This window comes from Nelumbo nucifera, chromosome 5 (genome assembly GCF_055504915.1).
Source record: "Nelumbo nucifera cultivar China Antique chromosome 5, China Antique-T2T, whole genome shotgun sequence".
NCBI lineage: Eukaryota > Viridiplantae > Streptophyta > Magnoliopsida > Proteales > Nelumbonaceae > Nelumbo > Nelumbo nucifera.
The window spans coordinates 82074-98058 of record NC_142653.1 but is presented as its reverse complement, the minus strand read 5'-3'; the positions used below and the strand labels follow the sequence as shown (position 1 = coordinate 98058).

The window sequence follows — 15985 nt, the reverse complement described above, 5'->3', positions numbered from 1 at the left end:
ATTTTTTAGTTGTTGACTAAATACCCCCCTAAACTAGCTGTAATATAGTTGTTGGGGGGCATTATTCTCATTTTATCTCCCTCCAAAGCCAAAATACATAAACACCCCTCTCATATAGTTGTTTATAGTTGTTGGGGGTATTTCTGTAAAAAAACCCCAAAAGTTGAAACTAGTCGTTTGGGGGGGAGGGGGGTCTCCAACCGCTAGTTCTTCAGGCAAGCCACGCTCGGCCCGTTGCAAGCCTGCAGGCTAGGCAAGGCCGTGCTAGCCCATGGGCCACGGGCGATACGACCGGCACTGTCGTGCTGGCACAGCCCAACCCGCATACCTACAACCCCAAGCCCAGCAAGACCCATACAATCGTGTTGTGTTGTGACATGGCCCGTGAACCATCAGGCCGGGCCGGGCTGGCTCAAATTCGTGTCAGGCCGCGGGGGTACAGCCCGATTATCCTTTCCCATTCCGCCTCAACTCCACTTCACATCTCTTTCCTTCCAACTCTAGGAAATTTCTCCAACCTACTATTCTGATATATTGGAGTACTCCACCAATAAACCCCTTCAGCCACAACACTGCTTCCTCAAGCAAGAGTACCATCGCCTTCCTATATTCTTTGATTTTTAGCAGGTTCCTACCTTTGGCCCTTCCATTTTCAAATAGCAATCTTTTCGCTTCAATACTCAATTCGGACTTCCACCTGGAAGTCTTCGTCCCTTCACCTCTCCATAGCTCTATCTACTCCAGATTCTTGCTCACTTCATTTGTACTACGCTAATACCAAATTATCACTCCACCATCAATTCCATAACATCTTTTTCTATAGGACCTTCGACCTTCTTCTTTGCCTTCCCATCATACTCTCCATGTATTTGGTCACATGCCAAACTTAACCCTCATTCTAATTCTCCTTTTGAACCACACTAATACAACCAAGGTTATTAGATCGCATTGAGGACAATGATGGATGGTTAAAATCATCCACCATACTCTCCATGTATTTGTAAGACTCAAGGAGGGGCTGCAACTCGTGCCTCTTGTTGGGATGATGTATGAACTCACTCTAAAGTTACTTCTGAATCAATAAACTTATTAATATTCATCAAAAAAAATCATCCACCATCCTCTCCAACCCAAAAGTCGCGTGACCACTTAAATTTTCCAAAGACTTTGACGCACCCAACCTTTTTATGAGCGACCAACCCAACTTTCAATTGCAAAACCCTAGGCCCAAAGCTAGGCACACAATCATTTAAGCTTCACCCATCGCTTAAATTCACTTGGCTCAAAAAAAGGTTTCAACCAAATTTCCATCAAGCAACCAGACCTAAATTCTTTTCCACATGTGAACACATATTATCACATTTTGGGCCTTGGTCAATTGATTTACCCAACCAACCTTGACCTAGATCCTCACAGGAAACCTATTCATTTTCCTTGAGCACCATGCCATCATTTATTGTATTAGGACACTCAACAAGAAATTCATTCACCGACACTTGTGCATACGACTTATCTGGCACCAATTGAATATTTCTTCCATGATTACCAATAATTGTAATTTGGTGCACTTCACTCTCCTTCCCCAAACCTAGTTCTACTCTTTGCATATTGAAACCCTCTTCATTTGAAACCACCAATCCTGACCACATAATGCATCCATGTGAACCACTTCATCTTCCTTCCTACAACCTTCACTCCATAGAAAAGCTTCAATGGAGGTTGCCAACCACATATTGACAGAAATCGCATGTGAAAAACATCTCAACCTTTCTAGGGATGCATTCTGGTTTCACACCACTAAAAAAAATTCCCTCCAAGTGGGGACGTTTGGAGATAGCTACCTAGTGGAGATCGCTAAGAAAAATTCACTCCAAAAGCCCCCCACTTAAAGAGGCAATAGACTGAAATATATCTATCTTCCAAAGATGAAACAAGTCAAGTACCCTTATAGTCACACCATTTTTTGAATGAATTTCGTTGGTGCTTGAAAGCATGCACCATTTAGGAGTGAATACTTGACCAACATGAGTGTGAATTGTTTCAGTTGTGAACTCCAAGGGTGTGTCAATCAAATATAATAGAGCTTTGCACTTGTAATAGGGAGTGATTATTATCGGTCCAGCCCCTTCAACTTGAAATGTCTGCAATTCCAAGCTTATTCCAATCCCCCACTTCTTCCTTAGATGAAATTACAATCTGCCATCCCAATTTCCCTTACCCTGATTAACCACCATCTTGCCCACACTAGGGTTGTACATGGGTCAGTTGGGCTCAGCTGAACACAATTCTCTCAACTGAACCAAACCACTCGGGCTGAGGTTTCTACCAACTGAAATCGACTGACTTTGCATGAAAACCAACCTGAAAAAATGACTAGTCAATAATCAATCAAAAAAATGAGTAGTCGCCTAGTTGGTTTCTCAGTTTGGTCGGTTTAAACCCAAGCAACTGTTGATAGTTAAAAAGTCTGCTTGACCTGCAAAAAAAAAGAGCCTGTATGACCAATTAACACTTCTGGATTCTCTTAGAAATAATAGCCCCAATACAAGTGATATGATCATATTTGCAGATTTTACAAAAAAAAAGTATGACTGCAGAAGGTTAAAAAAAAAGTCAGGACAATTCAGACTTACTAAAATAGCATCCTTTTTATGAATAACAAAAAAGATTCATTAAAGAAGCTGAAAATAGTACAAGAAAGCAGTCATCCCAGAGATTGGATGACCAAGAACTAATAAAAAGAAACAGAAAGAACCAGCCCCCAAGCAGCAGTTACAAGTCAAACCCCATAAATAGCGATAATTACATGTCAGAAAAGAGTCGCATCTCCCCAGAATAGATTTTCTCTTTCTACCCCTTGTCTGACCAAGCCATCTGCCAACCCATTTGCAGATCTGTAAACCCATTGAACAGCTATAACTCTGTTTCTTTTGAATTCAGAGATCTCTAAGAATGTGCCTGTACTGCCAAGGGCACCTCCCTGATTGCCTAAGCCAACCCACCACCACCACTTTATAGTCCCCTTCGACAATAATGTTGGTATAATTATTCCTCTTGGTCAGCTTTAGACCCTGTAGGACAGCTAGAACTTCTGCTCTAATTGGTTAAATAGCATTGGAATCCGTCAAATATTAGGCTAGAAGATCTCTAGCCTCAAAAGGAGTGAAAAACAACTTTTTATGAAAAAGACAGACAGACAGAGACAACAGACGTTAAAACTTTTCGCGAGCTAGGCTAGATATTACTTGTTAGAACAGAAACTCTATTTATATAGTTTTTGTCTACTAATACTAGACAACTCTATCTATCTATCTATCTATATATATATAACACATAGTCAGTTCAGGTCAGTTGTTTTTTATTTCCAAACTTAAAAACCGAAACTGAACCCACCATTCGGGTTATACATATTGATGAACCGAAGCCGACCCAAAAACTTTGGAAACCGACCATATCGGGCCAGTTTGCTTTTTTTCTGATAGATAACAAAGACTTTTATTAATAGAAAAAGATACAAAAGGAGGGGTAAAAACTCTTAACCCTCCCAAGAAAGCAGTTCAGATTACAATGTTGCCCAGAAAAAATTAACTCTTCCCACCCCTTGTTTGGCCAATGAATCTGCCAAGGAATTGGCACACCTCTTAGTCCACTGAAACTTGACTTCCATATTTTGTATGAGATGTCTAACTTTCTTCTTTTCATTCAGAAACTTCCACAGACTAGAATCATCCTTCATTAACCAGTCGATAGCCAACTTAGAATCACCTTCCACTATCAGATTTCTGATATTTAACTCTTGAGCTCTTTTTAACCCTTCCAAAACAGCCAACAGCCAATATTTCAGCTCTAAGAGAGTCCCCCCATCCAATAGAACCAGAATACAATGTGATAATTCGACCTTCATCATCCCTGAAAGCTCCCCCTATAACCAACAGACCTGGATTTCCTTCGCTACTACCATCAAAATCTAGTTAAGTGAACCCTGAAGCTGGAGGGGACCAAACTGGGTAAGATACATTCTTCTTTGGAACTGACCAAGCCACTTTTTTCCACTTCCTAATGATATCTCCTTCTGAATAGTTTTCAAAAATTTGCAAAGTCTTAACTGGGACAGTTTACTTGGTCTGGTGATTTTTGTGAACAGCCCTAGCCCACACCCTGAACACTCACTAGGACCATCCGCCCTTCAGCAAGCTTCTTCTTAACTAAGGCATCCTCTTTATGTTGAGTAAACAAAGAATGCCTTGTTCCACATTTCCTTGCTTTGGGAATAATCTTGGAGGACTTTGGACATCTCTTCCCAACCCGAGCTTTTCCTCCCTTCCGGGAGATGCACTATTTGTTTACCACCTTGCCTGAAAACTCAGAAAATGGTAAATATGATCCTTTATTGTTCTCCTTTCTTTCAGCCACATGCCTCCAACTGCCTTCATCCTTCAAGCTCTCCATTTGAGATTTCTGATGGCTGTAATGGCAACAGCAATCCAACTTTTAAACCACCAAATCAATTCTCCAACCAAAAACACAGTAGCCCTTTTCCACTCTCTGATCTCTAAGTATTTGAACCCTTGATCTTTGTCTCCTCAAGAACAAAAGTTCCTGCTTCTATTCTTAGACTTCACCTTCTCCTCAAGAACAAAAGTAATTTTCTCCCATGACTCCTCAAGAAACAATGTCATTTTTCTCCTATGCCATGTCCAAGGATTCCAAAGCAAAACCTATCTCTAGAGTATTATTGTACTTAATACCTGAAGATATACCAAAAGACATTTTCTCCTATGGCTTAAGGAGAGATATTGGCTGGTCCAAATGTCCAATTACTATTGTTGGGGACACCAGGTCTGCACATCAAGAGTGTTGATTAATCCATACTAAACAGATGAATAAAAAATCAAAATAAAAAACAATAAATAAACAGCAAATACTACTCTCCTTAAAATCCACTTCCCAATATGAAGTGGTGCTAGCCCCATTCTCTAGCAATATCATGTAATGACTAATATTAAAGATGAACATAATGAAGTGAAATTATGAACAGTTACACTTCAAAAAAACAATTTGAATAATTTACACTATATCAGGCCCAGGCTTCTGGGCCAGATCCAATGCAAACTTTAATAAATTTTAATCTAAGCCTGCTTAGGCTGACTTCTAATGTAAATCAAGGTGATAAGAAATCATCATAATGATTTAAGATAGCCTTGGATCTAATTGCAATAATCGGGTGTGTATGTGTGTGTGCACGTGAACACACACGTGTATGCATGTGGGAAAAGCATACTTGCATGTATCCATATCTTAGTATCATAGGAAGCTGGAATCTTGTCAACTCCCTTTTACATAAAGGAGTCAAAACTTGACCACATGACTTGAATTTAGTGTGAAGTGCCATTGATGGGACTTTTCAGTAACCTCTTTGAACAAGACCAAGACCTTGTGAACACAATGTAAACCGAAAAAAGACAACCATTTTATTGGCATGAGTTGTAGTCGAATAAGGTACCTCTTTGGTTATTTTGGAATCTATTAAGGACTGGCAATAACCTGTCTAAAATCATTATGGAATTACAGCAATGAAAAGAGAAAATTTAAGTGGCTGACTAAGGATATTGAAATTCAGTACAAATGGGTAAAGAGAAGTGCAAACTCACTGGCAGATGGTCTAGCTAGGCAAGGGGTGAACAGAAACTCTATATTTTGGGCCGTATTGTAATTGTATTTTAGTGTTCAATGATTGTTTTAGGGAGCTAAGATTGTTTAGCCCCCTTGCTTTGTAATTTTTCTTAGTCTTAATTAATACATTTCACAGTTATTGATCAAAAAAAATAACCTGTCTAAAATCTACAAAAGGCCCAAATTTGTAATAGAATGAGATACATTGAATGCAAAGATCCAAGTTTTATAGTTATATTTTCTTCTTTAATCTAAGATCTTGACTATTTCACCAATAAATCCCCTTCCACAATCCATATTTCAACCATTACTAGATTTAAAAGCAGTTCTTTCCTTTCATATTTCAAATCCAAGCCCCCTTTGCACATCACATGCAGTGCTTGTAGGACACCCTACCATCCCAAGGGCTCAGAGCCTTTACCTTGGAACACTTTCAGTTGAACCATGACCTCACAGTCGATTCTTGATCCGCCGGATAGGAAATACCAAGAAGCTTCCCCGAGAAGATTGCCTTGTCTACCTGATTTGTGACACTATCTTGGGCATTGCATACGTCCTCCTTTGGTAACTCACAAGGAAAATCATTCCCCAAGTCACCAACTGGGATTGACTCACCCTCGCTTGGGCTCATTTACAAGCATTGTCGCTTACCAGAGAGATCACAGCTAGGAACCTCGATGCTTCCACAGATATGGTTAGGGACATCTTGGGAAAGGTTCTTCCCACCGCCAGCTGAGGCACCTTTGAGTGCTTCAAAGCGTTGCCAAATAGAGGGCAGGGGAATCAGCCCAGAAAGTTTCCCAACAGAATTAGGCTTCAACACCGGATTGGGCAGGCCCAATCCCATCTCTCTAGGAGGGGTGCACCACAAGAAAAAACAGATAATTCTGTTATATTAAAGATAAATCTCAATACAACATAACTTGGGGGATCAAAGTTCCATTTTCTGTTTTATTCTTGTCTTATCAGGAAAAGAATCAAGAAAAGGTCATGACCAATTTTTGACAAACAACCTACAAAAAAGATGCCAAAAATAAAAATAAAGGGCATCCATAAGTAATATTTAAGAAAGAAAGATTTTCTCCTCCCCCCCTACCCGAATAACCATGTGCTGATTCTGGAGATCCCAATAATGAAAACAAAGGGCATCCATAACCATATTCTGTTAAATAAAAAAATAGCTAATACCTAGGCTGACTACAATGGCAAAATTGAGCTTTAAAAATGAAATGGCATCTAAAATATGAACTATTGATGCAGAAATAGTAACAAAGATAGCATATGCAGATACATACCTCAGGAAGCTCAGTATCAGGTGGTCGTTCCTGAAATTGGACACTGGGTGCATGCCGGAGTTTTGAGAGATTTTCAAGAAGTTTTGTTCTTATTTCATCCAATAACTGACGGGAGTTCTTATTCTCCATGTTACTAGGGGCAACGTGAAGAGTATAATCTGGACCAAAATACTCGTAATATTCATGCTGTGGCATTTTGTCATCAATTTCTATACCAAGTGCTACCGCCGTCTGCTCAAAACATAGCAAAATATTGGAACTCAAAACATAGAAAAAACAAAATATCCAAACTGAAGTGCTACCGCCATCTTGTCAATCTTTTTTTTTTTGTTTTTGTTTATGATCAGCAAAGACAAGGAAATTTTTATCAAGTGAAATTTGAGAATAACACAACATGATGGAGCAACCATCAACCCAAGAACATAAAAGTTTACAATGATGCCCAAAATAGCCGCTGTCATATGCCCCCCTGTTTTGCTAGGGTATCAGCCATACCATTGACAGCTCTGCTCACCCACTTAAATTCAACATTTAAGTCCTTTGAGATACTTTCCACTTCCCTAAAAGCATGCCTAAATGTCCATGGAACATGAGAGCTGCACTTTACCATGAAATGATCAACTTTGAGTCCCCTTCCACCTCCAACTGTTGGAAACCCAATTGCTTTTCTAATCTTAGGCCTTACGAAAATGCCAACAATTTGGCTTTCAAAGAGTTTCCTAGTCCAATAGGCCCTGAATACAAAGCCACCACCATGCTTTCATAATTCCTGAATACACCACCCATACCTGCCAGTCCCAGATTTAGCATAAAGCTCTCCTCAAAGTTCAATTTCAACTTGTTAACTTCTAGAGGCTTCAATTCCATGATCATCCTGCCTTTTTCTTTAGAGGATTGTGCCTCCTCTGTCCAAGATCTTATTCTATCATTCACATACCTGCCAATCAAGGCAGTGTTTTAAAAGCGCAAGGCACAAAAAAAGCGCAAGGGGCAATTTGCGCCCGAGGCGCAAGGTGCAAAAATAAAAAAAAAAATGCTAAAAAGTCGAAAAAAAAAAGTCAGAGAATTCAAAAAATGCAAAAAACAAAATCCAAAAGTTAAACATAATATTAATATAAAATATACTTAAATTTTAAAACAAATGTTTTAAAAAACCTATTATCTGAAATTAGTATACATAAACATAACATGTAAAACATATTCAAATGAAAATTTAAAAATAAAATCAAACATATAAAGCATTTTCAAGCATGTAAAACCCACAATCTCTTTTTTCCTCAACTGCATTACTTCAAGTAGCTAATGCGATGTAAAACAATTGCTTTCCTGATTCTACGAGCTATCTTTGCACCACGTCCCTCAAGGCAAGCCCAAACAAGTACATGTTAGGGTCTTAAATTCTTTAATCCTTTTTTTCATCAGTAACAGAATCAATTCTTTAATGATAAAAGGATAGGTACAAGGCAGGGGAGATAAACTCTCTTAACTCCCCCAAATTAAAATATAAAGATTACATGTAAGCCCAGAACAATTGATTTCTTCCCACCCCTTGTTTAGCTAGTGCATCTGCAAATGAAATAGCACACCTCTTTACCCATTGAAGCCTCACTGTCATGTCTCGGATCCACCATTTGAAGATTCTCTTCTCGTTTAGGTAATTCCACATTCTACTTTCCTCTTTCTGCAACCAATCTAATACCAGTTTTGAGTCTCCCTCAATAACTAACCTCCTTAAGTTGAGCTCCTTCACCTTCTTGACACCTTCTAGAACATCTAGAACTTCAGCTCGGTGAGATTCTCCTTCCCCAATTGGACCTGAGAAGATAGCAATAATCTCACCCTCCTCATTCCTAAAGACCCCTCCAATGCCCAAAGGGCCAGGGTTTCCTTCCATCAAAGTTTAGCTTTAAGAACCAGGAATTGGAACAGTCCATAATGGATGAAAAGCATTCTTCTTGGGAGCTAACCAAGCCACTTCCTTCCAATTATTCAGCAAAGCTGTTGTGGATACATCTTCAAATAGCTTCAAAGATTTTACCCATTGCAGCACCCTTGTGGTGATTAGTTCAATTAGTGCCCCTTTAGACCTTTCCTTGTCATTAAAAATTCTGTTATTCCTTTCCTCCCAAACTGTCCAACAGACTACTGCCCTTGTACTTCTACATAACACCTTTCCCCTCTTCTTTGTCCAACTGCCAACAGCAGAGCCAAAGAGACCTTGAACATCTGGTGGGGAAATCCATCTGCAACCATACAAAGAGAAAAACCATTCCCAAATAGAAGACAGAAAAGAACAATAAACTAATAAATGATAGCAGGACTCACCATCAGCTTTATAAAGAACACACCAATTAGGAGAGAAGCACCAAAAAGGCTTCTTTCTTTGAAGGAGATCGCCAGTGTTAATCCTTCCCAAATAGGCTTCCCAACAGAAAGCCCCAATTCTAGGAGGAATCGGTTTACCCCAAACTTCCTTAACCGGAAATGTTTGCCCAACATTATCAGAATCCAAAGTTAAAACTTTGAAAAAGGAGGCACAAGAAAAAAGCCCAGAAGGGGAGGGAGCCCAAATACGTGAATCCAACTTTGAAAGGTCCAAGCAAACGCCTTGTAATAAATGAAGAAGAGACAAAAGACTGTTTAGATCGAAGCCCATGGTTCCTCTTCTAAAACCCAAATCCCACGTAAGCTCAAGACCCTCAGCGAGGTATGAGAGGAAGGTGGAAAATGGTTCATTTTTGTAATCAGATAAGGCAAAGAGAGAGGGGAAACGATCCTTCAAAGACAAATCCCCCACCCACAGGTGTTCCCAAAATTTTACCAAATACCCAAAACAAAGATTATGCCGGATAAGAGGAAGGAATGAAGGAAGGATGGCATGTATAGATTTCCATGGAGAGGCACTAGTAGCTTGAGCCAATACTCCCGCATCCCAACCTTCAACCGTCAACCCATGTATACTGACAATCACCTTGGCCCACAACCTCTCCTTTTCTATTGATAACCTCCATAGCCACTTCCCTAACAAAGCCACACTTCTTTTCTGAATATTACCAATTCCTAGACCTCCAGAGTTCATACTTTTGGTTACAATTTCCCGATTAACCCTCCAGAGTTCTTAAATTCTTAATTCCCACATAAAAATGATGATTTTATAACTTTAATTGCCTTTTAAGAAGATATTTTACTAGAATGGATAAATGAACAACATCAGCAAATAAGGGGTTCTAAGCGTGAAATTTTCAAAAGGCGCATGCCTAGACTGAGGCTCAAGAAGCACCAGGCATGCACCTTTTGAAAGGGTTACGCCTAGTACCTAGGCGAGGTGCATACCCTAAAATACGGATAGCCAGTGCACCTAGGCACACCTTTTAAATCATTGAACCAAGGTTTAACATTTCGACACAATACACTCCAAACAGGGTGTATTGTATCGTATCTTTAAATGGTCAACATGAGAAATAGTGGCAAATCGGCTGTCATATTTTTTTCCACCGTATCGAACCATATTAGAAGTGTTTCAAGCATTTCAGTGGCAACCAATATGCCACCGATACTATAGTGCATTGGTCGATATGCTACAAAAATGATATGGGCAAAAACGAGAAAAAAAAATAAAGGGGTTCACCCCCAAACCACTCTAGAACTCTAAAGCTCATTCCCAAATTGCTAGATGTGCAAAAAAAAAAACGCAAGAAACAAATATGAATCATCAAGATCTTTGAAGATTTTTCAAGTTTTGAAAAATATTGCGGAAATGGATAAGTTTTTTCAATTTTTCCATAATATCTTGTAATTTCTTTTTTTTTTGGCTTGAATGCTTAGAAATGTTTAAATCCATGTTGATTTACATTGCTTAAGTTGAAAATCACAGTTCCTTTGGTTTTCTGAGTAGATCTATGAAAATTTTATGAAGAAATCACAGTTCCTAGCAAGGGGAAGCTAGGGAAGTTCTGTATTGGGCACAATTGTAACTTATTACTTTTGTTTTCTTCTTTAGTGGAGAGATCGCAGCTCGTGCCTCTCCAAGGGCTGCTTGTATGTGCTATTTCCAAATTAATAAAAAGATCATTTATTTATTAAAAAACAAAATATATATATAAAAAACAAAAAATTTAAACATGAAGAAATTATGGAATCGAAATCAGAATGAGCTATTTTGATTCCAACTGTTTGGTTGGACGGAATCGGAATCCCATTCCCATTCTTGTTGGAATGGCATTCCCCCATTTGAGGGAATGGCCATTCCCTGCCCCTCCCTTTGGAATGAAATCCCATTCCTGCTGATTTCAAATCCCATTCCCATTCCTGTCTGAAACCAAACAAACTATGGGAATGGACCATTCCAATTCCGATTCCGATTCCGGTTCCAGAGGATTTCAATTCCAATTCCAACTGCAAACCAAACAGACCCTAAATATATTGTAGATTTATGAATGATCTATCATATCCATAGAGCAATTAAAATTTCCTCATCAATATTTTTTTTATTTTTTCTAGTTTTCATAAATAATTAATAATCATATTTGTTATGATCTAACTATAAGGATTTTTTTGGTATTTACCATAAGGATTGACTATACTGTAGATCTATTGATGATTTATCATATCATATATAAATTGAAATTTCTTGTACAATTTTTTTTTATTTTTTTTTATTTTTTTAATATTTTGAATTAAAAAATAGATAATAATTATTTAAATAACAAATAACTATTAATTATATTTTCACCAAGAAGTTGTGCCAACACATGTTTTATGGTTGGATAGGATAGTTAGGCTTTTCCCATACACTAAAACTTAAGAATTATAATTAAGCATTGGTTTTTCAATGAAAATTTGAAAACCAGATGGAATTATACAAAAAAAGGTATTAATATATTCTATGATATGAATCATATGATAATACAACTTTATGATTTCTATTTAATTAAAAAAACAAAAATTGTTATATACATAAACCCAATATAATTTTACGTTAAAATTTTAATTTTAAATTTTTTATTTTTAAAATAAAAATAAATAAAAAATAACCATTTAAATACCAAAAGAATAATCACTTTATTTCTTGTGAGTTGTGAATGAATTACAATTTTGAAGTGTTTTCCAATTAATTTTTATGGTCGATTTACGAACTATGATAATTAAATTAATTGGATCACTTACAAGTCTTGGATATTTGGAATTTCGTCTTCTAACATGGTACCACCTAGAAGGGAAGAAGAACTAGATATTGGATGGAGATATGGTACAAGAGTGGATGAAAATAAGCTCCACACAAAATGTAATTATTCTGGGCTCAGTTGTAATTTTGGTTTTTTCACTTTGAGGGCTCTTGCCTCTGTTAGGGGGAGTTAAGAAAGTTTATCTCCCTTTCTTTGTAATTAATTATTCTGTTTGATTAATGAAATCTTTGTTATTGATCAAAAAAAAACATACAAAATTCAAACCAATTTATATAGATATAAATATATGTGTTTAAATATTATCAGATTGGATCATATTAAATCAGATAGGGGTGTATCCATTTGCAGTTCTGCACCAATTATAAACAGATTGAATTAAGATCTCCCTTAAACAGATCAAGTTTGAAACCGAGTTCAAACAAAAGATATGGTTTGCAGCCCTACTAAGCAATGCCTTGATAACTATGCTTCTATCACAATTTCAAGAACTCATGACGATACATGCATATCCAATCATAATGCAAAACAAAGGATGTAGGTAAGCCACACCTCATAGCACCAGCAGCGAGCAACATTCCGAATGGTATAACCACCACCACCCAACAGCAACAGTGGGACATTAAATGATCTCATATATCTGACACACTCTGCATGACCTCTGATGGAAAGATTGAAGCAGCCTAACCTGTCCCCAGATAAAGAGTCAGCACCACACTGAAGAACCACAGCACCAGGCCTAAAAACTTCCATCACTTTGCCGATTATTGGTTTGAACAAGGACTGGTAACTCTCATCATCAATCCCATCATCTAGAGGGACATTTAGGGAGTAGTATTTTCCTTTTCCATATCCAATATCACGTATATCTCCGGTTCCAGGGAAGTAATCACCAAATTTATGAAATGAAACAGTCATAACCCTGTCAGTTGTATAAAATGCCTCCTCGACACCATCTCCATGGTGGATGTCGATGTCAACATATAGAACACGCTGTAACATGAATGATGAATACAGATAAGTTTTAATAGTAGTCTTTTAAATTCATAGCATTATTTAAAATGGCCTAAAAATGTTGATATACCTCATGCTGTTTAAGAAGTTCTAAAATTGCCAGCACAATGTCATTAACATAACAAAATCCAGAAGCTTCACACTTCTTTGCATGGTGAAGCCCACCAGCCCAATTAACAGCAATATCACAAAGCCCATGGTTTAGCTTGACAGCACCACCCACTGAGCCACCAGCATAAGTCTGACAGAAGGAGTAGAGGCCATCAAACACAGGGCAATCTTCTCCAACATTGAACCTCTTTAGTTGCCTTATCTGATCCTGCTGTGTTTCTGGAGTTATGTTTCTCAGAAAGGCCACATAATCATCAGCATGAAACCGGCAAAGATCCCTGTCTCGAGCAGGAAAGGGCTTCAGGACCTGCATATGTTGAAGCAATCCATAATGCGCAAGGAGAGCATGGGTCATCCTAATCCTATGTGGCTTCATTGGATGGCCTTGCCCATAGTAGTAATTACCAACTTCTGGATCATAGAAATATGACACCTTTCTCTTAACTGCATCAGGTCCAGATTGAAGAGAATTGCCTCCAATTTCCATCGGTTAATCTAGTGTAAAGTTAGCAATGGAGTTTAACAAACAACTGATTAAATAGGGAAGCTTAAAAATAAGAGTATAAACCAATAGAATACAATCAAAAGCAAAATATTTATACATATAGGGAATACAAAAGCCTCATTTTCGTTGCTACCTACTTAACAAAGTGGTATAGATACTACTCAATTTGAACAGGACTGTAACAAACCATATAGGAAATTTATCTTTTATCGCACTAGCAAACATGCATATGTATTTGCACCTGGAAATTCATAAAAATTACTAAAAAACAACTATTGCTAACAATGACCAAACTCCTAAGTTCCTTGAAATGACTTCATTTCTGACCCTAACCTTTTTAGCTTTTTCACCCACCCATCTCGGCATGCTAATTTCTACCACACTCATTTTTTGGACATGTTTCTTGCCTGTCCAACGCTTTGTATCATACAACATTGCTGGCCTTACAACTATTTTATAGAATTTTTCTTTCAACCTAAGCAATATTCACCTATCACATAAAACTCTATATTACATGAACTATTGATTAAATGCCAAATAAAAAAAAAAGAGAGAGAGAGAGAGAGAAAGGAAACTGTTACACAAAAGTGTCCCTCAAGAATCATATAGTGTTGAAATCTGACACATGTCAGACTGTAACGTGGACACTTCACATGTGTTTTGTTCCGTGGACGTTTTGTGATAGGCATTTATCAAAACGTCGCCACATAGGCACCACTTCAGCATTTCCCCCATTATGCGGATCCACACGCATAGAGACTTGCAAAAGCAGGCCTTGACTTATGTGCACACATACTGTTGGGGGAAGCTTCATTTTAGCGCTTCCCCCAACGAGTAGGTGTTTATTCACTGTTTTGCTTATGTGGTGCCTAATGGCACCTAGCGGCGCCTGAGTGCCAATAAACGGGTTCATCATTGATTTTCTCGGCTTTGCAAACAAACCAAGTACAACCATTTAGTGAATAAACGCCTAGGGTTCCAAACACATACTTCATCCATTTAGAATAGTCCATGCAACTCTACCACAAGGTCCACAGTATGACCGAATCATTCAGAGTATTTTGCTAATTTCTCAATGAAGTTCTAGGATATCCAAAAAATCACTTTCATGTAGAATATCGGTGTATATAGATACAAATATTCAAAATTGCCTATTATCTCGTATACGAAAACGGCAATGTTAAAATAAAATACATGTAATCTTGCACAAAGGGGGGGCGCTCCAAAAATGCTTTAAACGGAAAACTGAAACAGATAAAAAAAGAACTGGGGAAAAAATCGCAATATAGTAAACTCTGACGCAAGGAAACCCCGAGAATCAACCGAATAAACTTGATTGAACTTCGATAAAAATGAAATAAAACCCTAGATTCCTACAACTAGTACATTATTACGAAAACCCGCCAATATGGCCATGAAGTGAACATTATAATCAAGTAAGGATCTCTAGATTCACCAAAAATATCAACTAGACTTAATACACAAATATGACAACATAAACTGGCCTATATAAGAATAAACAGTTCGAACAGCAAAAAAAAAAAAAAAACAAGAAGGGAGGGAAACACGCAAGATTTGATGCAGGATCCATATGAAAAAAATACAAAATGGACGTCGTATACAAGAACAAGCTCATCTTTATAAGAAATCAACACACACGGCAATAGATAGGAATTAGAGAGGAAACTAGTGAACACACATAGCGAGAGAGATAGCCGAGACAACCTCCGGGACGCTCAAACTCGTCGACCGCCAGGGACTAGAGAGAAGCAGCCTGAGAAGTGGAAAACTGAAGAAAAACCGAATGCACCTTACCATCTATTTGCCTGTTTGCCAAAGCAATGTCGCCATTGGACCCGACCCGACTAATCGGACTATGATTTTTTGCAAGGACTAGCGGAAAGGCGTGCCCGTGCGACGTTAGGGATTAATGTCCCCTTCCGAGAACAGCTTGGTCATGTCATAAAAGTTAGTAATTGCAATAATCTCCCCTAAACTTTCTAACTAACAAGGTTGCAAGTAGACTTATTCTCACGTTAAATATTTTATTTAATGTATTATTTATTTAATAAATTATAATAATTAGGTCTCTATCACACTTTTTAACAATATGAGGCTTGAAAACCATATTTTTTAAAGGGTAAAATGCTAAAACCTCTCCAAATGTTCATCGCCATTAATGAAACTTCACCTAAAGTTTGGTA

At 37.9% G+C, this 15985-nt stretch overlaps 1 protein-coding gene across 3 annotated transcripts in view; it reads right to left on the bottom strand.

Moving 5' to 3' along the window:
* The window catches only part of HD1 (histone deacetylase 1), a 35183-nt gene extending 19463 nt beyond the window's left edge, over positions 1 to 15720 (bottom strand). The window contains exons 1-4 of one of the 3 annotated variants that reach the window (XM_010268024.3): positions 15507 to 15720; positions 13236 to 13771; positions 12704 to 13144; positions 6969 to 7199 (exon numbers count right to left, since the gene is read on the bottom strand). In XM_010268024.3, coding sequence (XP_010266326.1) covers positions 6969 to 7199; positions 12704 to 13144; positions 13236 to 13763 — 1200 coding nt within the window. In that variant the 5' untranslated portion in view covers positions 13764 to 13771; positions 15507 to 15720. Of the gene's footprint in view, positions 1 to 6968; positions 7200 to 12703; positions 13145 to 13235; positions 13772 to 15480 lie in introns of all 3 variants that reach the window. The other 2 variants (XM_010268023.3, XM_088887745.1) reach the window with 2 other exon arrangements.
* Between the last annotated feature and the right edge of the window lie 265 nt (positions 15721 to 15985).